Source organism: Colletotrichum jinshuiense, chromosome 9 (assembly GCF_051148585.1).
Source record: "Colletotrichum jinshuiense chromosome 9, complete sequence".
In the NCBI taxonomy this organism is placed as follows: Eukaryota; Fungi; Ascomycota; class Sordariomycetes; order Glomerellales; family Glomerellaceae; genus Colletotrichum; species Colletotrichum jinshuiense.
This window is the reverse complement of record NC_139316.1, coordinates 2,524,474-2,546,095: the sequence shown is the minus strand read 5'-3', so window position 1 is coordinate 2,546,095 and position 21,622 is coordinate 2,524,474. Positions and strand designations below refer to the sequence as shown.

The following is a 21,622-nucleotide window of genomic DNA, read 5'->3' as shown; positions in this document are numbered from 1 at the left end:
AAAACTAACTATAAAAATTTAAATATTATTAACATTATTAATATTTATATATATATTAAAATTAAGGTAAATAAATAAAGTATACATACTAAAGTTTTATATATATTAATTAACTATAATATAAATACTCTTTATTAACTTATATATTTATCTCTATATAGTAAATTCTAATTAATATATTTATATAAGGTTAAATACTATTTATATTAGTTTATATAAATTATATACTAATCTAAAAGTAAAATACGTTTTAGTTAATATTATAATTAATAAACTTTCTTTTATATATTTTTAAAATTAAACTAAAACAGTTTGATTTATAATTATTAATTAAATACTAGGTTATTTTTTAGATATATTATATTTTAGATATATTATAATATTTATTATTATATTCTTTATACTTTAAATCTTTATTTTATATAGCTAATCGTTAATACTATATAAAGAGTAAAGTAAAGGAGAAAATTTTAATATATATATATACTACTATAAAGTTTAAAAAGTATATCTTCTATATTATATAGTATACTACTAATTTAAATTACTCCTATTTAATAGAATAGTTTGAATATTATATTATATATATAGGAGTTTAAAGTAATAAAAATAACTGCCTAATAGGTATTTAATAAACTAAATTTATATAGAAAAATTAATTAACTTTTTAGTAAATATATATTAATATATTATAGTGTCTATATAATATAATACTTTTTCGAGTTTTAATATACTTTAAATAAAGACGTAATATAAAGCTATTTTAAAACAATTTTCTATAGTTATATTTTTAACTTTATAAGCTTAAGTAGACTAATATTTAAATTTTATTAATTATAATTATAGCTATAACCTATAAATTAAAATTATAGAAATATAAAAGAATATAATAAAATACTTAAAGATAAAAGACTAAAGCTTAAAGATTATAACTATTATAAATTTAAATCTTTTTAAAAAAATATATAGTTAATATTTTACTAGATTCTTATTAATTAGTAGTAACTTTTAAATTAAGGTTATAATTATTTATTATCTATTTCTACTTCTCAAGAAACTATACTAGATATTATAAACAATTAAATATAAGTATTTTTTATAAATAATCAACATAAGACAGTATGTTATTATATTATTATTAATATATAGTTTCTAGTTCAATTAGTTATAATAGAAAAAAAACGTATAAGTATTTAATATATAGAGTCTACTTTATAACTATTAAATATAAATTAGGAATATATATATAATTTAATATTTATATTTAAAAAACAGAATAAAAACATCATTTATTTAGGTTTTTCTATAATTATTAATAATCTAGAATAATAGATAATTATAAGATATTAATCTTAAGCGTGAAATTATATATATCTATAAAGATGCTCTTTTTTTAAAACTACTTAAGACAGCCTTATATTAGCTAAATAGATAGCTATAGAATTACCTAACATAATAGACTTAAAGTTAACTAATAGAATAGCTATATAATTAACTAATTATATACTATTAAGTAGTATATACTTATTTTATATTATAGTGTAGTTAGTCCTTCTATCATGAGGCGAATCTAGGCAGGTTGACACACTGCTGTATTAACCTATCTGTAAAGACTTAAAGGTGAAGAAGGGAAAATTCTCTACAGCGGGGCAAACGGGCACCAATGACGTGCCCCGTCACGTGATACCAGGTCAGCCTCGTCTAGCGGTCCTTGTCACGTATTCCACCAGCGCCGTAACACTTCTAGCTAGCTAGCTTTCTATATATTAAACACCTAAATAAAAAATAAAAAAGGTATTATCTATAATACCTATAAAGTGTTAATTTTAAACTTCTAAGCTAGCTATAAATAAGATTTCTACCTACTATAAAATAGTAAATTAGTAATAAGCTAAAACCCTTTTAATATATTAGTTTTATTCTCTATATATACTATAAACTGTTTAATCTTTATATAGATATTTTATTAACTTATTCTATATTTAAGTAATATATTATAGCTTTAAACTCTATATATTAGGCTATAATAATACCTATATTTTATCTTTATATTTACTCTATATACTAGCCTTATAAATAACTATTTTACCATAGAATATTAATATTCTATTTAATAAGTTTAATAACCTTTACTATATTCTTTAAAAAGACTACTTTAAATAAGTTATATAGTTTAAGTATTTTATTATATATATTTAGTTCTATAGTGTTATATATATCTTTAATGTTGTCTTTATTACTATAGTAGTCTACTTGATAGCAAATAGATTACTTATTAGCAGTTAAACATTTATAGTAACTAGCAAATAAGAATATATATAGTGTTACTAATTATATTAATTTTTAATACGTTTTTATCTACTTATAAAGCTTTAGTAAAATTTATTATCTATTTATATATTAATATAAAGTTAATAAATATTTTATAATGTTTTTTATAGTAGCTATTATAATTATATAATAGTTAATTAGTATATTAAATAAAAAATATAATACTAGTAAATAAAAGTTTATTAAAAATTAATATAGAAATAGTAGTTAAAATAGGTTTTATAGCTCTAGCTAATATAGTAGATATAATATACCCTTTATACTGCTATATAAAGACTATCTATTTATTGTTTTAGCTATTAATAGTAAAATAGGTTAATAAAATACCTTTAAGTTTAGAGACTATAATAGTTAGATTCTTACTAATAGACTTCTAAAAGTATACTATAATAGTTTCTTACTAAAGACCTTTTAATAGTAAGTTGAACAGCTAAAAAATAGTAAATATTTAGCTAACACCTATTTTTATCTTTAGCTTTAAGTTAGTTTAATATATTATCTAGCTATTTAGGCTATTTATTAGCTACTTCTTTAGTATTATAAAGCTACTTTACTACTATAGTAGGTTATTATTATTAAAGATAAAGCTATACTTTTAAAAAGTTTACTAAAATTACTAAAGAGATTAATATTTTAAGTTATACTATAGATAGATCTTAATTAAAGTTTAATAGTAGTTTATTTAAAGACTATTAAGTTATTTAAAAAAATAAAGCTTAAGCTTTAGTGTATCTTTAGTTTTAAATAATTTAGTAGTATTATTAGTATACTCTTTAATATTAGTTTTTATAGAGATCTTATTAACAACTATAATATTATATATAATAAAGATGTTAAAAAAGGCTAAAGCTAGGTTTAAATTAGGTTAAATTAACTTATATTTAAATTATAACTTTATACTAAATAGACGAAGGTTTTAAGAGAATATATTAAGTTAATTAGTTAGTAAATAAAGTACTATAGCTAATAAAATAACTAACTAGATATTATATATTATAGGCTGTAATATAGTAATAACTAGAGTTTTAATTTAATATTAAAGGACTTTACTATATTAGTTAGTTTTCTAATAATAAGGAAAGGGTTTTAGTTACCTTTAACTATATTTTATATTTAAGTTAATTACTTAGTTATTATTTCTCTACTATTATTTAGTATAATAGATTTATTTTTATAGATCTAGTAATTAAAGTTGGCTTTAAAGACTATTTAACTATTTTAAAAACAATTTAAGTCGCTTAAAATAAAGGCTTTAAAGTTATAATTATCTTTATCTTTATCTATATATTAGTATTTAATTACTCTATTTATTGTATTATATAGATAAAGTATAAATATTTAATTAAGTAACTATAAATAGAGGTAAAGTAATAGATTATAAAGAGGTATAAAAAGGGTATATAGAAAATATTTTTTAGTTAAGTAATAAATATTAACTTAGCTTCTTACCTAGCTAATAGGTTGTTTAAATTTTAGTTAAATATATAGTTATTAGTATATTTAAAGAAACTTCTTTATTTTAGTATTAAGTAGAAGAATTAGTAAATGCTTTCTTTATAATACTTTAAAAGTTTAAAGAAAACTTACTTAATAAAGGGTTTTAAGATATTATAATAGTTTAATAGCACTAAAGTAATTTAATATTATATTTTAGCTGATAGTTTAAATCTTTTAAGAATCTTTTAAATACTAAAGTCTATTTTTCTAATAGTTTAATATCTTTTTATAATCTATCTTTAGTTTATATATTAACCTCTTTTTTCTTAAAGAATAAATCTCTTCTATAAAGACTAGCTTTTTTTATATTTAAAAGGTAGATATATACTATTTAATTAACTACTTTAAAAGATCTATAGTTAATTAATTTAAATTAAATTTAGCTGTTTTTAATATTTTAATTTTTTTAATTTTACTTTAAGTTGTTATATTACTAAAATAGTTTTAATAAAGAAATTAAATTTATAAGTCGTTTTACTTTTTAAAAGCTTAGTTCTAGTTAAAAACTAGTCTCTTATTAGAAGACTTTTTTTTTATCTAGAAAAAAGTTAATATAGTAATAATTTTAAAGTTATACTACTATTTAATAAGCTGAAATAGTAGATAACTATAGAGTTAGCTAATTATATTCTACTAGGTAGTATATATATATATATTTTATACTATAGTATAGCTAGTTCTTTTAGCTAGCTAGCTTTATATTTATTAATTATATATTAAATATTACTATAGTTATATATTTAGTAGATAAGTCTATATTAATAAACTAATAAAGTTAATATTTTTAGTAGTATTTATAAATATTATAAGTTGCTATATAAAATTTATACTTTAAAGAGTATAATAATTAGGTTTTTTTAAAATATTATAACTATTAGTAATATAACTAATAAATAATATTAAAAAGTTACTAAAATATAAGTTATAAGTTAATTACTAAAGAAATATAAAAGGTAATTTAAAAAAGCTATTTTTATAGATGTTATAATTTTAGTTTAAATACCTTAATTATAGTCGTTATAATATTATATTTTACTACTAGTAGTTAAATAATTAATAGTAAATTTAAAATTAACTAGTTATCTTACTAACTAAACTATAAGTCTTATTAACTATTAGCTTTATTAATTACTAGTTCTACTAATTACATTATATTTTTATTTAATATTTTATAATTTTATAAAGTAATTATTTTATTTTATCTTTTATAATCTTTTATATTTTTTTATTCTATAAAGCTTTATTTTATTTAACTATCTATACTATATATAAAGGTATATTTACTACTAAATGCCTATAAAGTATACTTTAGTTAAATTATATTCTTTATAAATTATAATAATTATATTATACTGCTTTTTTAAATTATAATATTAATTACTAATTTTTATTTATTAATAATAAGTTTATATACTAAAAACTATTTAGATTAGGTTTAAGATATTTTAAAGCTATTAATTATTATAATAGTTAAATAACTATAAACTATTAGCTAGCTAGCTTAAATTAAATAAAAGTTATATTTTATAATAAATATAAATTTAAACTCTACTTTAAATATAATACTATTAAGTTTAATATAATTTATTATTAATATAAAATAGTAAATATAAAGTTTTAAATATATAAGCTTAAGTATATTTAGTATTTAAACTTTATAAAATAATAATAATATTTATTAAGTTAATACTTATTAATATAATAATATATAGTTTAATATATATATTACTTTTATAATTATATAAAATCAACTAATTAAAATTTTAAATAATATTTTATAAACTAAAGTATTATTAATTTATTAGCTTTAATTTACTATTAATATTAATAGTTATTCTTATAATATACTAAAAATACTATTTATTTTATTTATAAAAAATAGTATTCTAATAAACTCTATATTAGCTAATATTAGTAAAATTATTTATTTATATAATCTTTAAAAAAAGAGAGAAATCTATTTATAAAGCTAGACTAGCTAGTAATACTTAAGTAGACTAGTTACTATTAGTTTATACTATATAGACTATATTATATACTTTAATCTATAAGCTACTTATAACTACTTTAAGTTACTATTAAATACTTTACTTTCTTATATTATACTTTACTATAATATATATATAATAAATTATTATTAACTATTTAACTACTATAATATATATAATAATAAGCTATCTAGATAAATAAGCTGTCTACTTACTTATATATATAATATAAATATAGCTGTAAAGTAATACTAATAAAGGTAAATTAATTAAAACTATTTAAAATCCTCTTTTCTAGATATTTCTTTATAAACTTATATTAACACCTTTATTTATAATTATATATTCTTTATATTAGCTATAGTAAGGCTGCTTTTTTACTTATAGTATGTTTTTTTTAGCTTTTAAATAATAGCTAAATAGGTTGTTTTCTTTATAGAGAATTTAGTTTTTAAGTCTTAAAAAAGTAATCTAATATATAAATCTATATAATGTTTTTAATAAATAATTTATAGATTTAGAAATTAAAGTTAGTAATATATTTTAATATTTAATTTTTAATAAGTTTTAATTACAAAAATACTTTAGTTAGGTTATTTAATATTTAAGAAATCTATAGTAGTAGTATTATTAAGATTAACTTTAAAGGCGTTAAGGTATATAACTTAATATCTAGCTTAAATAAAACGTCTTTTATATTTAGAAAAAATAAATTTTAACTTTTTAAAACCTTTTTATATTTTATATATAAAATAGTATATATAAAAGCTCTATAAAATTTTAAAAAGAAATCTTTTTTTGTAGTATAAGTATTATTATTTATTTACTATATATTAACTTAAAAGGCTTAAAATACTTTATATTTAAAAGCTAAAATAGTTTAAAAAAATAAACTAGTATATTAAATATAATAATATTATATTTTAATAAAATGTTTTAAATTATATAAAGTAATAGCTTTTATATCTATTAATAATAAAAAGATAATATATATCTTTTAAAAGTAGGTTTATATAATAATTAAAGTATTATATTTAATTTTAGCCTTTTTTATTTATTATTTATTTATCTTTAAATATTATAATAACCTAATTATATAAAAGATTTAATTTAATATATTAAGTTAAAAGATAATATTAGCTTAAAATAATAATATATAATAAAATGTTATAGCTTAATAAACTAATAGCTTAAGTAACTATAAGTTATTTATAATTATTAAGTTATATTATTTTTATATTTAATTACTTCTTAATATTTATTTTAATTATTTTAAATATAATCTAGTTTATTATAAAGCTAGTTTTATTAAAGTTATAAATATTAGATTTCTAGATATTCTGTTTTATAATTATATTCTTTATAAATATAAACTAGTAATAAATAGCATTTAGATCTTTATATTAAGCTTTTTTATAGTTATATTTATAAGGAAAAAATATTTATAGTTATAGTTATTACTTAATAAAGTTTAAAGCTTAATACTTCTTAACTAAAGACGTATTATAGTTAGCAAATAGTTAATTAGCTATTTCTTTTATACTACTTAGCTAGAAAGTAAATAATTAAGTATTTAGGTTAATAATATAATTAACTAGTATATTCTCTTTTAGTAGCGTTAAATTCTAGAATTTTAATATAATATTACGTTATAAAAATATACTATTTAACTAAATGTTAAGAATCCTATAAGATACTAAGTAAATTATAGCTATAGCCTTAATACTAAGTTGAAGATCTTTTTTAAAAGCTTAGACGGCTATAATTAATTAAGCTTCTTTATTTAATAACGATATCATTTTTAGTAGATAGACGTATATTAAAAGTAGGAAGATAAGATGAATATAGATAAGTAGGTAGCTTACTTATTATATACGTTATATATAGTTTAAAATAAAGTAGTTTAAAATGTAACGCAATATAATAAATACACTAAATTAAAATATAACTCCAGTATTCTAGAAACATAAAAAGATTAATATATAGTATATATCGTTATCTCTATTATACTTAGTTACTTCCTCTTTTGACGTCATGCGTCCCTTAGTGTCCTGACAAAAAGTAAAACTCACGCTCTACGTCGCCCACATTTACAGTGCCAGTGCTAACGAAATACCTCTAACATTCATTCCCACTGATCCCCATAGTGATGTTTTTTTGCTAGGACCATGACAGAACGATCGACGTCTCGCGAATCGAATGCCAACATCAATTTTAGTGGCGATGTAGACAAGGAGAAATCGAATCGCGATCTTTCGCCTGTGTTTCCACTGCTGAACAACGACGAGACAGCTCAAGCTCTATCTTCAGACGCCGCGACGCAGAGCCATACTGGCGAGGACGATGCCGAGGAAGAGCCCGCAGTCGCCAAACCCTTTGTTCGAACGTCGAGCCCAGATTCTGCGGCGCGGGTAGCTGAAGCGTACGATGAAAAAGGCCTTGATCGACTTGATCGCAAGATGCACAAGTTCAGCCTCTATGAGACGGCTACGCGTTACTACATTGTTGGTGGTGATGTGACGGAGCGACGATATCGGATTTTGAAAATCGAGAGAACCACGGATGACTCGGAGCTGAGCATTACGGATGATAAAATTATATACAGCCAGAAGGAGATGAACCAGTTGCTAGATACGATCGATGATGGCAACAAGGGCACCGGCGGTATTAAACTTCGATGTACAACCTGGGGCCTACTTGGCTTCATCAAATTCACAGGTCCCTATTACATGCTGTTAATAACAAAAAAAAGCACAGTGGCGATGATTGGAGGTCACTACATCTACCAGGTAGACGGCACAGAGTTGGTGCCGCTGACGCCAACGCGATTCAAGGCCGACGTCCGAAACACTGAAGAATCTCGATTTTTAGGCATATTGAACAATCTGGACTTGACTAGGTCATTCTACTACAGCTATTCCTATGACATCACGCGCACGTTACAGCACAATCTTACAAGGGAGCGTGATGCGCTTGCTTGTGGACTTCCAGGAGCTATGGATGACTTCAATGGCATGTTCGTATGGAACAGTCATCTTCTGCAACCGGCAATGAAAGCCCTCAAGGATCCCTTTGATTGGTGCCGTCCCATCATCCATGGCTATATCGACCAGGCTGGTGAGTTCATAATTGTGGTAATTGAAGTTGAGGTTACGTTACTAACAGCCGACAGCCTTGTCTATATACGGACGTACTGCGTACATCACCATAATAGCTCGGCGGTCTCGCTTCTTTGCTGGGGCAAGATTCCTCAAACGAGGGGCCAACGATCTTGTGAGTCTGTTCCACCGGTAGTCCGCACTCACCGGACGTGTCATTACTAACTACGGTGGAAAGGGCTATGTTGCCAACGATGTCGAGACGGAACAAATAGTTTCAGAGGCCCTGACTACTTCATTCCACGCTCCCGGGCCAAGACTTTTCTCCAGCCCGCAATATACCTCATATGTGCAGCATAGGGGTAGCATCCCCCTCTACTGGACACAAGACAACACAGGCGTGACCCCTAAGCCTCCAATAGAGCTCAACTTGGTCGACCCTTTTTACAGCGCGGCAGCCCTTCATTTTGATAACCTCTTCGAGCGCTATGGCGCCCCAATCTACGTCTTGAATCTGGTTAAGGCCAGAGAAAGGACACCTAGAGAATCCAAGTTGTTGCTAGAATACACCAACGCCATCAACTACCTGAACCAGTTCTTACCAGATGGACGCAAGATCATCCACAAGGCCTGGGATATGAGCCGGGCGGCAAAAAGTCGCGACCAGGATGTTATAGGTACACTGGAGCGTATTGCCGAAGATGTTGTCACCACGACCGGCTTCTTCCATGATGGGGACGGTAAGGTATATCCGACGAGTGTCCAGAATGGCGTAGCCCGAACCAACTGCATTGATTGCTTGGATCGCACTAACGCTGCCCAATTTGTCATCGGAAAGAGGGCACTGGGGCATCAGCTTCACGCACTCGGTATTCTCGAAGACACCTCCATTAACTACGATACGGATGCCGTAAATCTATTTACCCACATGTATCATGACCATGGAGATACAATTGCTGTTCAATATGGCGGCTCCCAACTTGTAAACACTATGGAGACATACCGCAAAATTAACCAGTGGACCAGTCATTCCCGGGACATGATCGAGAGTTTCAAACGTTACTACAACAACTCCTTCCTCGATGGCCAGCGCCAGGAAGCGTACAACCTATTCCTTGGCAACTACATATTCACCCAGGGGCAGCCAATGCTGTGGGACCTTGCGACGGACTACTATCTTCACCATGCAGATCCGCGAGCGTGGTCTGAGAAAACGAAGCGGGATTACATCAATTGGTTTACTGCAGAGAGCTTGCAGAAACGAATTTTTCCGGCGTACAGCCCACCCCCCGGCGAAGCCAAGAATATGCCAGTGTCGTTTTTTGACGACTACTGGGTAGAATACTATCGACCATCGACTCTATCGTCCTTCTTAAAGATGTTTCCCTACAAAATGAACTCAACCATCAAATACATACCCTTCAAATCCACGCAGGATGGCCGATATGATTTGAGTCCTTTTAGAGTCCGCAATGAGACCGATATGGACGCCCATGAAAAGAAGAAGCCCAAGAAGGAAGTTACCATCGTCGATCCGCAAGATCTGAAGTCCCCACGCGATCTGGATGCGGTATCTGTCATGTCAGACCGCACGACAGGTGGCAAGGGTATATCGATCCACCGTTGGCTTCAGCCTATGCAGGAGAGAGTTGTTGGACACCACGGGATCATGAAGGAAACCCATGCGGGGCCCCAGGACTCGCCCAAAACCAAACCCACAGATCAGGAAAAGACGAAAGCAGCACAATGGACATTTACGAAGGCGGTTAGTGAGTCTCTTAACCCATCCGTCAGTCGACAGGAGGCCGAAGATTATGAGCGATACATTAGCCACCCCCAGAACTTGCCATTGGTTGTGTCTGCTGAGGTACAGGCGGAAAATCAGTCTGAGTACCAACATTACGTCCAGAGCAGCTGCCAGAGCGAGGCACTGACGCCTGTCGGTACTGAGGAAGACATTGCTGTTTATGCTGAGCTTCTCAAGGTCGGTAGTAATCCCCTCACTGTCACAGAGGAGGATGCGCAAAAGAAGCGATATAAGGCTTATAGGAAGTGGCTTCGAGGGAAATCATTCTTCAAGCAGCAGCCACTTGACTAAGTTCGCCTTTATCTTCTCCACGTACGTTGTCTAGTGTGACCTCAGGGCGTTCGAATAGCTCTACGAGCCTAGGTTCGGCAGCGCAGAGGAGGGAAAGGTGCTGCTGCGGAGGCAGATCAGAAGCTGTGAGAATGGCGCGCAGTAAAGTCGCCAGCCTGGATACTTCTCCCAGAGCCATCTCGTTGGCCGCATTATTTGGCGCCTTTGCACATTCGTCTCGCACGTTCAGCCAGCAGACACTGATTGTCCTCAGCATCTCGCCTGCGTGTGACGCATGCGACATTCTAGGCCAACAGTTGAGCAAGATGGAGGAGAGCGCCTGCGCCGCCGCTTGGATGCACGTTGGACAAGAGGCGAGGAAGGGGTCGGTCATGATGGCAGCGAACATGGATAGGAGCTCCTGCGCTGGCATGAGCAGTCAGACCAACATCTTTAGAAATCGCGTACTCACCTTTAGGTGTGGTATTGTGAAGGCGCCAAGTTGGCGAACAATCGGTGTGGTCTGGCGCGCAAGCAGTTCTACAACCCTGACATATTCGGACGCGTGCCAATAGCCGCTGAAGATACCCTCCCGGAGCAACCTTCCGAGGAGTCTGGTTTTTTGTGGTCTGTTCTGCTCGTCGGGAAACTGGGCATTGGCCAACTGTATGACTGCGTTGTACGCCGGGTCGAGTAGCAGGAGAGATTCGTCCTCGGGCGTCAACGTGGGCAGAGAGAGAAGCGAGGGGAACACGGATTGCTCAAAGATTTCACCCAGACCAGTGTCATTAAGAACACTGGCTGGACATTTCGTGAGAAAGTTACGCAAAATGACAAGGCCCCTCGCCTTAAATCTGACGTCTGTATCGTCCATGAGGGCGAGTAGAACTGGAGTGAAGAGCGGCCAGTTCTTGCTGATGAGGACTTCCTGTAGAAAACACGTAATCAGCTATGCAATCCAGTTGCGATATAATGTGGCCTGAGCTCACTAACATTAGATTGTTCAACGGCCCACGCAAAGATAGTGATGGCGTGGATCTGATCGGTTTTCCATGGCTTTGTATCACCTGTGCTTAGCAGAGAATCCTGGGCGGCATGATCCTGACTGGAGCCAATGTAGTGTGCCTTCCTGCCGCTCGAGGTGATGCGGCCCGAGATAGTTCGAGAAAATATTGGTCGAATGAAGTCCTCTAGTACAGTGGATGTAATGAAGACATGTTTTGCGCCGTTCCTCATGACGTGTTCCAATACATTCCGGGCATTAGACTCAGCCCGCTGGGTCGTCCAGGCGTCCTGGCTGTCGACGAAGGCGGCCACACATATCAAGTCTTGGTTGGTGAGCAGAGCTGAGAAGTCTACAACGAGACATCTCAAGACATGCAAAGCCTCGTCCACGGAACGAGGGTCGCCGTGCGAGGGCTTGTTGGAATGGTTCAAAAAGCCAACCGCATGGTTAACTAGTTGGGAGACGGGTTCGTCGTCTTGGGGCACTCGCTGTATACGCTCAGAGTTCTTCAGGCAGAGCGAAATTGCCTTGAAGACATCATGTCGTGGCTGCCACCACACTTAGTTGACGTGACAACCGGAGTCAGGGAAAAAAAAACTCACCAAAGGGTTGCACTCAGACAGACCCTCTGCGATATCCATAAGAGCGTACTGGTACGGGAGAGCTTATTATACTGGTAAGTTTGTGGCAGAGGACATGACGATTCTCGCCGCCAAGTGCTCATACGAACCTTGTCCAATGTTCAACTCGCTGGCGCAGGGGCCGGCTTGCTGCTGCAACTCCTCCACAACCCTGCGGAGCATGGCCCGTAAAACGTTCGTGGTTTCAATTTGGATTCCCAGAAGGTTGGCGACGGGTTTAAAACCACAAGAAATTACTGGCAGCGTAGCTTTCAATCGAAGTTTGAAGGGCTCACTTGTCGAGTTTGATGGTGGCAAACAAGCAGGTAGGCAGATGTCCTGGGATTAGGTTCCCTGTTTCTCACTTGGTACTCCGTACCAACGCCACAGTGTATAAAATGTGACCGCACAGTGTGGCATGCGGGAAGTTGGTGGCATTAAGCCTGGTTACCAGTGTACGTATCAAGAAGTCCTTTTTCCTTCCTCTTCTTTACTCTGTGCTATCCTGGTATTTCATATCATTACCTCGAAATTACTGAATCCTTCTCGAGGACTCAATTCTGTGGGAGTGTGTTGTCAATATTGGCTATGAAGTATCATGCAACCTAACAAACTCTAAGGCTTCAGCCGTCGTCCCTTGATTCGGGGCGTTGGCCAGTGCCTACGGCCTTGTTGCGATGCACTTCGGTAAGGTTGCCGCCTGGTTACTAGTATTATTGTCTCACAATTATTGAACCCCCAACTCGTCGGATCGCTGCCGCACCTCTTCAATCGCCCCGGCCGGATCAGTCTCATCGGGATGGCGAAATTGCCAGGCAACACAGACGTCCAAAGCTTGACCCATCCACTTTCCTGGACGAACCCCGAGCTCTTTCGCCAGTGTGCGTCCGTCGACTAGACGCTTCAGGGATGGTGCATCCATGACGTTCAGATCTGCCAGTTGGTCTAGGAATGTTTGCCAGCCTGAAAGAAAATTGGTCCTATCTGTGGCAGCATGAATATCAAGTCTCATGAGGTGCAACCGGGAACATGGTCTGCTGGGCTTCTTACCTGCGTCCGATCCGGATTGCAGATTTTGCAGGGCGTCAACAAGGAGGGCATACAGAACCTGGATGCGCCAGTTGCCTCCCTGGCCGTCCCACTTGCGGATCGCCATGCCTACGGTGTCCCGCTGGAAAGCCCCGGGCTCCTTGATGCACATGCTCTGCTTCATAGCTGCGATCTCGGGGCGATGACGGTATGCCGCAGTGATGACATCGCAGAGTTTGTTTGGTGCCTTGATACCTTCTCGGGCTACCAATGTTGTTAATGGCACAGTCATCCTGCTTTTGGGCGTGGGCATTTCCTTCTCAACATGTGCATAGGGGGTGACTGCGACTAGGTTCCAGGCAAAATAGGCTGCCTCTTCTGACTCAACGAGAATGTCGTAGATGGATCCTGGCGCCTTCTCGTGGTCGAGGCTATCGAGCATATCGTAAGCTACCTGCCACCTTGAGACGTCCGGCGATGGGTACTCGATGCCATAAGGGTCTGAAAAAATGGCATCGTAAAGGGTGAGATTGTGGATGAGCTCTAGAGCGCTGCGCGGATGTTTGCCTGTTCAAACAAAGATGTGTCAATACATACAAAAAACAGGCATACATTGCTGCGCGTCGAATATAACACATAAGCTTACCTTTGAGCATCTTTTCAAGCTCGACCCCAACCCTCTCACGGCTGATTTTAAGCTTTAAAGCATCCAAGACCCGGGGGTCGGCCATGACCGCAGTGGCAGCAGGATCTATAGCAAAACCGAGACGACTAGCAAAGCGTACCAGCCTCAAAACCCTAAGCGGATCATCTGTAAAGGTTTGGAAGGGCTCCATGGGAGTTCGAATCAGGCGAGACTCCATGTCTGCAAGACCGCCTGTGAGGTCCTCAACAAGGCCAGTGTGCAAGTTGTAGAAGAGAGCGTTGATGGTGGCATCTCGGCGTAGTGCATCTTCTTCAGCGGTGCCAAACTCCATGGTCGGGTTACGGCTATCCTGTGTATATGTCTCCTTGCGCAGATTGACAAAGTCGACATCCAGTCCGAAAACGCGGGTAGTTGCGGTCTCGAGATGCTTGGACTTGTCGGGGTTGGCAGCAATCCTGTGAAGGCTGCCCATATCATCAGGACCAATCTTGTGTTTCTTGGTATGCTCCTCCAATGCACAGTAGTTGCGCAGCTCCAAGCTGAAGGCGTAACCAGTCATGGCATTGATGGCCGTGTCAATGTCGTGGCTCTCAATGCCGAGGAGCTTGTCACGAACCCAGCCTCCCGCCCATCGAAGGACGAGAGGTTCCGATGCGTGACCGGCTGCATCGATGGAATTGGCCGCATCGACAAGGAGATCTTTCAACTGCTGTTCTTTGGGGGTGAGGGTGAGCGTCGGCAGAGCAATCGTAGGGGTGGTGGATGAAGCTGCAGGGGCGACAGCGGCGGCCATTTTGGGCGGCGGGGAGAGAGAACGGCGGCCCACAAAATGATCAAAGTTTCTCTTCATGAGGTAGGGCACCAAGCGGCGTTTCCAGGTCCAGTTTGGGGTAGGTTGAGCCCAGGCACGTAGCATGACATGACACGCCTGGCGGTGTCGAGGATTTCGAGGACACTCTGCTCTCGAAGGGAAAAGCGGAAGGACCGACCGTGCGTTGCGCTGGACAGCGGGCCGTGGCAGTTGGTTTCGGAATAAGGCCGTTCTGGTCAGTGCCCAGAAGCTGTCGATGGCTTGGTTGCAACGATACCGGTGGTGGGGAAGATGGCGGAAGCGGAGGCGATGGACAGGCAGGCGAGTCTGCGACGAAGCGCAGGCTTCCTGGAAACGTTGTCGGTGTTCAGGCGGCGGTTTCCTCGACAATTTCGACAGGAACGGTTCAGCTTGAGATGAATTTTTCGTGATGGATTCCTAGCAGCAGCGCCGAAACCTTGTATCAGCATATGAAAGTGAGGCACAGGGCGTCAGGGTGTATATGGCATGAGATGGTTCACGGGAGTTGAGACGAGATAGGGTGCGACAAGACGAGGCGAGGCGGGATGGATAAAGGTTCAGGGGGTGAAGGAATAGGGGACACGGGACGGACGGCCTAGTATCAGGAAAGAGACCTGGTTGCGGTCATGATCATGCTCGATTCATTCCCATCATCTTTGCCTTCACACGTAGTCAAATCTGAGGAGATAGCGTTGACTCACAGACAGCTCTTGTATGTGAGGTACCCCGGGCAAGACAGGCTGAGCGTTCAGTAACCCAGCCGTTAAGGGACCTAGCAACTGCGGCAACTCTCTGTCTAACCTTACCGAGAACCCGTACAATGATGGTTGTGAGTTTGCGACGATGAACAGACCAGTCGTATCCTGGAGTTAGGCGTTAGAACACAGGCCATTCAGGGTTTGAATCACCAACTCTGTGCCACCGGCAGACACTCCACCTTCAGTTGAGATGTTGAGCGACGTACATAATACCTAGCCTTCACGGCCCGAGGTGCATGCCATTTGCACATACGCTTACCTAATATTCTCTTGTGTCTCAGGTTATGCCAACACATCTACCGGTACAAGCCTCGACGTTTTGCCGGCTTGGATCCGTGCCCCGGAGCACGTACCGTACCTACCGGTACCTTGTTGTTGCAACGTGCGTTCTTACATAATATCCTTCCGTGAGGGGGGAGGGGGGGGGGGGGGCGCAAGACTGAGGCGCAGCCGATGACCATCGCCCTTCCCCCTCCACAGTATGACTTGCATCCGCAGGCGAACTGAGTGTGCGTTGACGTTGTGTGTTTGAGTCCAAGCTCCTCCAATTCGGTCGGTGTGGTTCATGTCAAAAGTTGCAACCAAGAATCTTCCGAAACCAAGGCTGCAATGAACCCACGGCAAAGCACATTGGCATTCGTTAGATCAATGCAAAACCCCAGCCACCCACCTCTTGTTATTGTGTGTACCGCCATTCATTCGGTGAACTCTGGCTTAATTCATCCATGTGAAGATCAAGGTACAATGTTTTGTTCTTCGCTACCCCACTGCTTAGGGCTAACCAAACCATCCACTGTTTCAACTCATTCTGTTGCGAGTGGCTCAATATACGCGCCAAGTGGAGGATAATTAAGCAACATGGCATCGAATGGTGGCGACAAAGCCCGCTCGTCCACGTTCAATCTGCCAAACACGGCATTGTCTCTTCCGTGATCTGTTGGAAGACGGGATGCAGGATGGGAATCGCATTCTTGCCCCCAGACCGGGGAACCTGGCCCTTCCCTGTTCCTTCTTCGAGATTGCAACAAGGTTACTACGTACGTGCGTCAAAGTGAGTTGAATTTCGATCCCACTCTCCACGTTTGCGAGTTTATGTCTGCCTACCCTGATGCCATGCCCCCCCTCACCCATCGTCTCCTAGGAATGCCCCGGCCAACGAGGTCGGCTGTAGTTTCCGCCATTGTCGTGAATCTTCGGAACATTTCCAGTGGGCTTTGAGGTATGTTTTGCGCCTCTGCCACCCCGTAGCAAACCACCCAACTCGGTTTCACCTGCTATACATTAGTATGCCCGGTGCTCGTTCCAAACCATGCGTCTTGGGTGGAGCAGCTACGGTTCAACAAGCGAGCACACCATCCGTCTTTCTGCTGGTGCATGTCTCACGGCATATCGATGTGCCTCGTCCCTCCGTCTCAATAACTACCTTGTTTTCTCGCGCACTGCATCTGATCTAGTAGTTAGATACACGTTTTGACGTTGTGCTTGTCACTGATGCACTGGTTGTAGAGAACTGCTCTTACGCCCATTAAATCCATATGTATTGTGACCCGCACTCACAACGTGCTGCTGACTGCCCTGTACCGGTTCTGTTCTGTTCCTGAAATCCATCCAGGATCAATAGCCCGGGCCAACCTGTGCGTTCACCATACTTCAACGGTGTTAAGCACCTCGGGCACGTTCTTGTTTCCATACTATAGTAGATTTCTAGCAACCTTTTTTAAATCATATACGGTTCATCATCACCCCGGTCTAGCAGGCAACGCTTTAGTCCTTTGAGACGGAGACGGAGACAGGGACAGGAATTACACTGCCGGGTACTGTTGCCATTGCTACCAGCGTTTTTTCGGACCGGCGTTGCTGTCATTGTTGCTGCCTGTATCGTGAGAAACCCTACATCCTATTGCTATGCGTGTGCACCCTTTCCTACTCCGGCTTGACTGGTGCTGAGCTGCACATGCGATCCACGCCGCGAGACGCGATTAATCACAACGCCGTCGAGCACTTACCTGCTACCCAAAGTATTATGAATTACCGTCATAATTCCTGCGGAGGCTCGCTCCTGGGTTCAATCCCGTTTTGGCCCCGTTGACTGGCCAAGAAACCTGACTACCTTGCTCGGCCGCCCATCAGTGCGTGCTTCTCGCCGTCGTCAACGTCTGCAGGGGTCCTTTCCATATGCACTTGGTTTCTCTTGGCCAATCCGGTGTCTTCTCTCTTCGCCCTCGTCTTCAGTCTTGCTCTTCATCTCGTGCTTGTGAGTGGATTGGTTCCACGTTGCTTTCTCACTCATACCACGTCTCACCTCTCCATTTAGGGCCACCAAGATCACAGCAATAGACCATCTACATCTGTGCATTTGCCGGCGACTTCAGCTCGAGATTCGACTTGCTCGTCATTCCCTGGCTTGTTTCTACGCCCCCCGTTGCATCGATCACGTCGTTCCAAGTGCCGCAGATCCGGATTGGATGCTCCCGCCGTGAATCGAAACTAAGCCGTCCATTTCCGTATCGAAACATGCACAAGGGTATGCTAACATTGGCCAGAGCCATCGCTGCGGCCCTGGCCAGGAGTCCCTACTCCCAGCCTCTTCACCCCGCCTCAACTCACGTCAACCCTCCCTCACATAACCAATATACCACAGGATGCATGTAGATGAAGTCTTCGGAAACAGATACGACATGTTTGACCACTCTCTCTCAAGATCAGGCACTCGTTTCATCAAGGCCTCTTCTTTTGATTCTATAAGCATTAGTGGAGGAATAGAGTGCGAGTTGTACACACCACCAACGTCCCAGATGGCAAGCTCTGACCGCTTCATCCAATGCATAGAGTACTACAGTGACCACCAGAAAGTCTGGAAACCCCACTCAATTGCCGCGCCACTCAAGCGGTGTTTTCAAACTTTCTGGTGGGCACTGTAGGTGATGAGATGTTCGGAACATGCTGCAATTACCATGTGTACCGTTCATCTCGCTGCTCGCCCCAACTAAACTAAAACCCAACCTATACATTTATGCCGTTGTTTTAAGATACGGCACCCGCTACACCGACTGTGGGCCCCCTAGACATGAAGGCCATAAACTTGCTACGGTTGGTGGAGCTGTAGGCGCTCGCCCCCCCTTTCGGATCCCTGTTGCGCCATGACCGGGTCAGATTAAGCTCATCTGGACCTCTGACTGTGAGCTCAGACTTTCCAACTGACATTCGGCCATACCAGCTCCGTAACCTTGAAGCTATCCTTGTCATTGTCGCCTCATGTATCCCATACCCCTGGCCCGAGGCCCGCATGAGGCTCTGCTCTTTCAGTATCACTTGCCACGCCGTGGCTATCAACTGTTGACCCTTCCGTCTGCAGAAATATCGTGCAACTAGCGGTGCCTGCGTCTGTGCCTGGGTCTGAACCCTCCAGGTCGTGTCGCATTGAGGCTCCCTCGCAAAAACATGTTTGGCTTGGCGGTTTTGGAAGTTGGATGAATTCCCGAACAGATTCCTCTGAGTATCAATGAGACTGGAAGGTGGTGTAAGGGGAAGGGAGAGAGAGGCGTGCCATCCCGAGATCAGATATCTCAAACATTTTCATGCCCTTGGCCTTGGGGTTGGCATCTTTCTATAAATGCCAGCCCAAACTCTTACCCTAGATCGCTCTTCTTATCCATCCATATCAGCAATCAGCAGTCTTTTCTAGTCTTCCGACCGTTTCTCTCTTTCCAATCATTTATATTGTATAATTTCCCCTGCCGGCCAGGACCTACCCTCACTCACAACAACATGTCTTCCATCAAGAGCATTCTCGCCATTAGCCTTCTGGCCACCGCCGACGTCGTCGCCGGCCACGCAGCCATCATCGGCGCCACTGGCGATGCTGGCGGCCAGGGTATGGCTATCGGCATTGACTCATCCACTCCCCGTGATGGCACTGCCCGCAACCCCTTCCAGGGCGACAGCACCCGTTTCAAGGGCGAAGCTGCGGACACCTTTGGTGAGACTGTTGGCGCCGGTACCAACAACCTCGAGACCGGCACCAAGGCAATCATGGCCGAGACTGGTGCCATGCTCCCCCAGATCTCGCCGGGTGGCTCCGTCGACATGACCCTGCACCAGGTTAATGGTGACGGTGGCGGTAAGTAAAGAGATACAATGCGGCACACTTCGTGACTTGGACTAACACGGAATTTCACAGGTCCCTATGATTGCATGATCAACGCCGACGGTACCGGCGCTTCTTGGACCAACATCAACGTTGTCACCACACCCCCAGGCCAGAACTCCCGCAACCGTGCTGGTGCCATGACCGACTTTCCTCTCAAGGCCGCCATTCCTGCCGACCAGACCTGCACTGGTACTGTTGCCGGCCAGTCCAACGTCTGCTTGGTTCGCTGCCAGAACGCCGCCCGCGCTGGCCCATTTGGTGGTGTTGTTCCCGTCCAGATGGCTGGCACCACCACGCCTGCCGCTGCTCGCCGCAACCTCATGCTTGCCGTGAAGAGATCTGATGATCTCCTCAAGAAGATGATCAAGCGTGCCCAGACACCCTCCGCAGCCCCCGAGGATGACCCCGCCTACCTGGCAGAGCTCCGTGCCGATGGCGAGGAGATTTAAATAACTTGATTTCTGTTCTTGAAGCTGTTGTGAGGGTCGAGACAGGGATCCGTTGAGGCATGAAAGACTGGCGGCAGCAAGAGGTTTCTGACTTGATGCTGATGCCGATCCGATGCCTTTCATTTATGTAGCTCGAGAGGCGTGACCGAGTCTTGTCGTCGATAGTACACAATTCCATTCTCTGCCAACCCCTGATCCTCAATGATCCCTACATAGTGTCAGGCAGTCGTGAGTTTGTGTAAGATGTGATGTATTGCCATGCCCATGAAGATATTGGCAGTTACACAGCTGCAATCGCCGATACAAATAGGTAGCCATTTCTGGGTAGGCCTGTCATGTTAATCATTTTTACTAACTACTTTCGCGAAAATCGGAACTTCTGGTAACAATAGATTTGAGTGAGTGGTTGATGAAAACCTCACCGTAGTAAACGCCATTTTTATTACAACCTCTTGGCTCTGGCCTGGCTAGTTTGGATCGACAGCAAGACCCAGAAACCTTTGAGTTTCTCACCTTTCGGTCTCGAGGCAACCGTTGATGAAGGTCGGGGTAGCGAGCAGCCGAAAACTTAAGTTGTACATATGTGCACAGTCACCAGGTGAAGGTGAGGTCAAATGAATAAATATGAACTGTTGGGTGCGCTGAGGGCTAGAGGGCTGGTTCAACAGAGAGCGAGACGACAAAAAGGCAGATAGAAAAAGGCCCTAGGGAAGGCAGAGGTGACGAAGGGCGAGGGATGACGACAAAAGAGGCAGTGCAAGATAACAGTCGTAAGATCGCCAAATCTGTGTTCAAGGGTAACCACTACGGCCTCCAAGACCGTCAAGACCGGCACCAAAGCGATAGTCGACGATTCCCAATTTCATCATGGTCAGTTGCCTCTCCCTGGCGGTCATACTAAGCCGACTGTTATATTTTTGAACTTGAGCCTACCCTCAGATGATCAAATCACCTTGCTTGGCTGAGCTTAAATAAGCTTGGGTTGGTGTTGTGGACTCGAGTGGAGGGCGAGCGATGAACAAACGGTTTTCTCGACCATGAAATATGCGAGAGCAAAAGGAGGGGGTGCAATTGGCTAAAATGGACACCCAGAACTGGTCGGTAGTTTTCTTCACGGGCGTTTGAAGGGTGTCATCGTGTT

General features: G+C 39.0%; 4 protein-coding genes across 4 annotated transcripts; 2 read left to right on the top strand and 2 right to left on the bottom strand.

The window, feature by feature from the left end:
• Positions 1-7,984: 7,984 nt before the first annotated feature.
• EsH8_IX_000693 (phosphatidylinositol-3,5-bisphosphate 5-phosphatase) lies at positions 7,985-11,012 on the top strand (the record flags this gene model as incomplete). The annotated part of the gene is made up of 3 exons (XM_083267029.1): positions 7,985-8,933; positions 8,989-9,089; positions 9,153-11,012. The coding sequence occupies 3 exons, from the start codon at positions 7,985-7,987 to the stop codon at positions 11,010-11,012; spliced, it is 2,910 nt and encodes a 969-aa protein (XP_083130594.1).
• Positions 11,013-11,237: 225 nt separating this feature from the next.
• EsH8_IX_000692 (Tti2 family protein) lies at positions 11,238-12,800 on the bottom strand (the record flags this gene model as incomplete). The annotated part of the gene is made up of 6 exons (XM_083267028.1): positions 11,238-11,251; positions 11,307-11,412; positions 11,464-11,919; positions 11,985-12,545; positions 12,600-12,661; positions 12,728-12,800. The coding sequence occupies 6 exons, from the start codon at positions 12,798-12,800 to the stop codon at positions 11,238-11,240; spliced, it is 1,272 nt and encodes a 423-aa protein (XP_083130593.1).
• Positions 12,801-13,344: 544 nt separating this feature from the next.
• Positions 13,345-15,208, bottom strand: EsH8_IX_000691 (uncharacterized protein; the record flags this gene model as incomplete). The annotated part of the gene is made up of 3 exons (XM_083267027.1): positions 13,345-13,601; positions 13,668-14,213; positions 14,293-15,208. 3 exons carry the CDS (start codon positions 15,206-15,208, stop codon positions 13,345-13,347), a joined length of 1,719 nt encoding a protein of 572 aa, XP_083130592.1.
• A 4,442-nt stretch (positions 15,209-19,650) lies between these two features.
• Positions 19,651-20,481, top strand: EsH8_IX_000690 (DUF3129 domain-containing protein; the record flags this gene model as incomplete). Its single annotated transcript, XM_083267026.1, has 2 exons — positions 19,651-20,002; positions 20,063-20,481. The coding sequence occupies 2 exons, from the start codon at positions 19,651-19,653 to the stop codon at positions 20,479-20,481; spliced, it is 771 nt and encodes a 256-aa protein (XP_083130591.1).
• Positions 20,482-21,622: the final 1,141 nt, after the last annotated feature.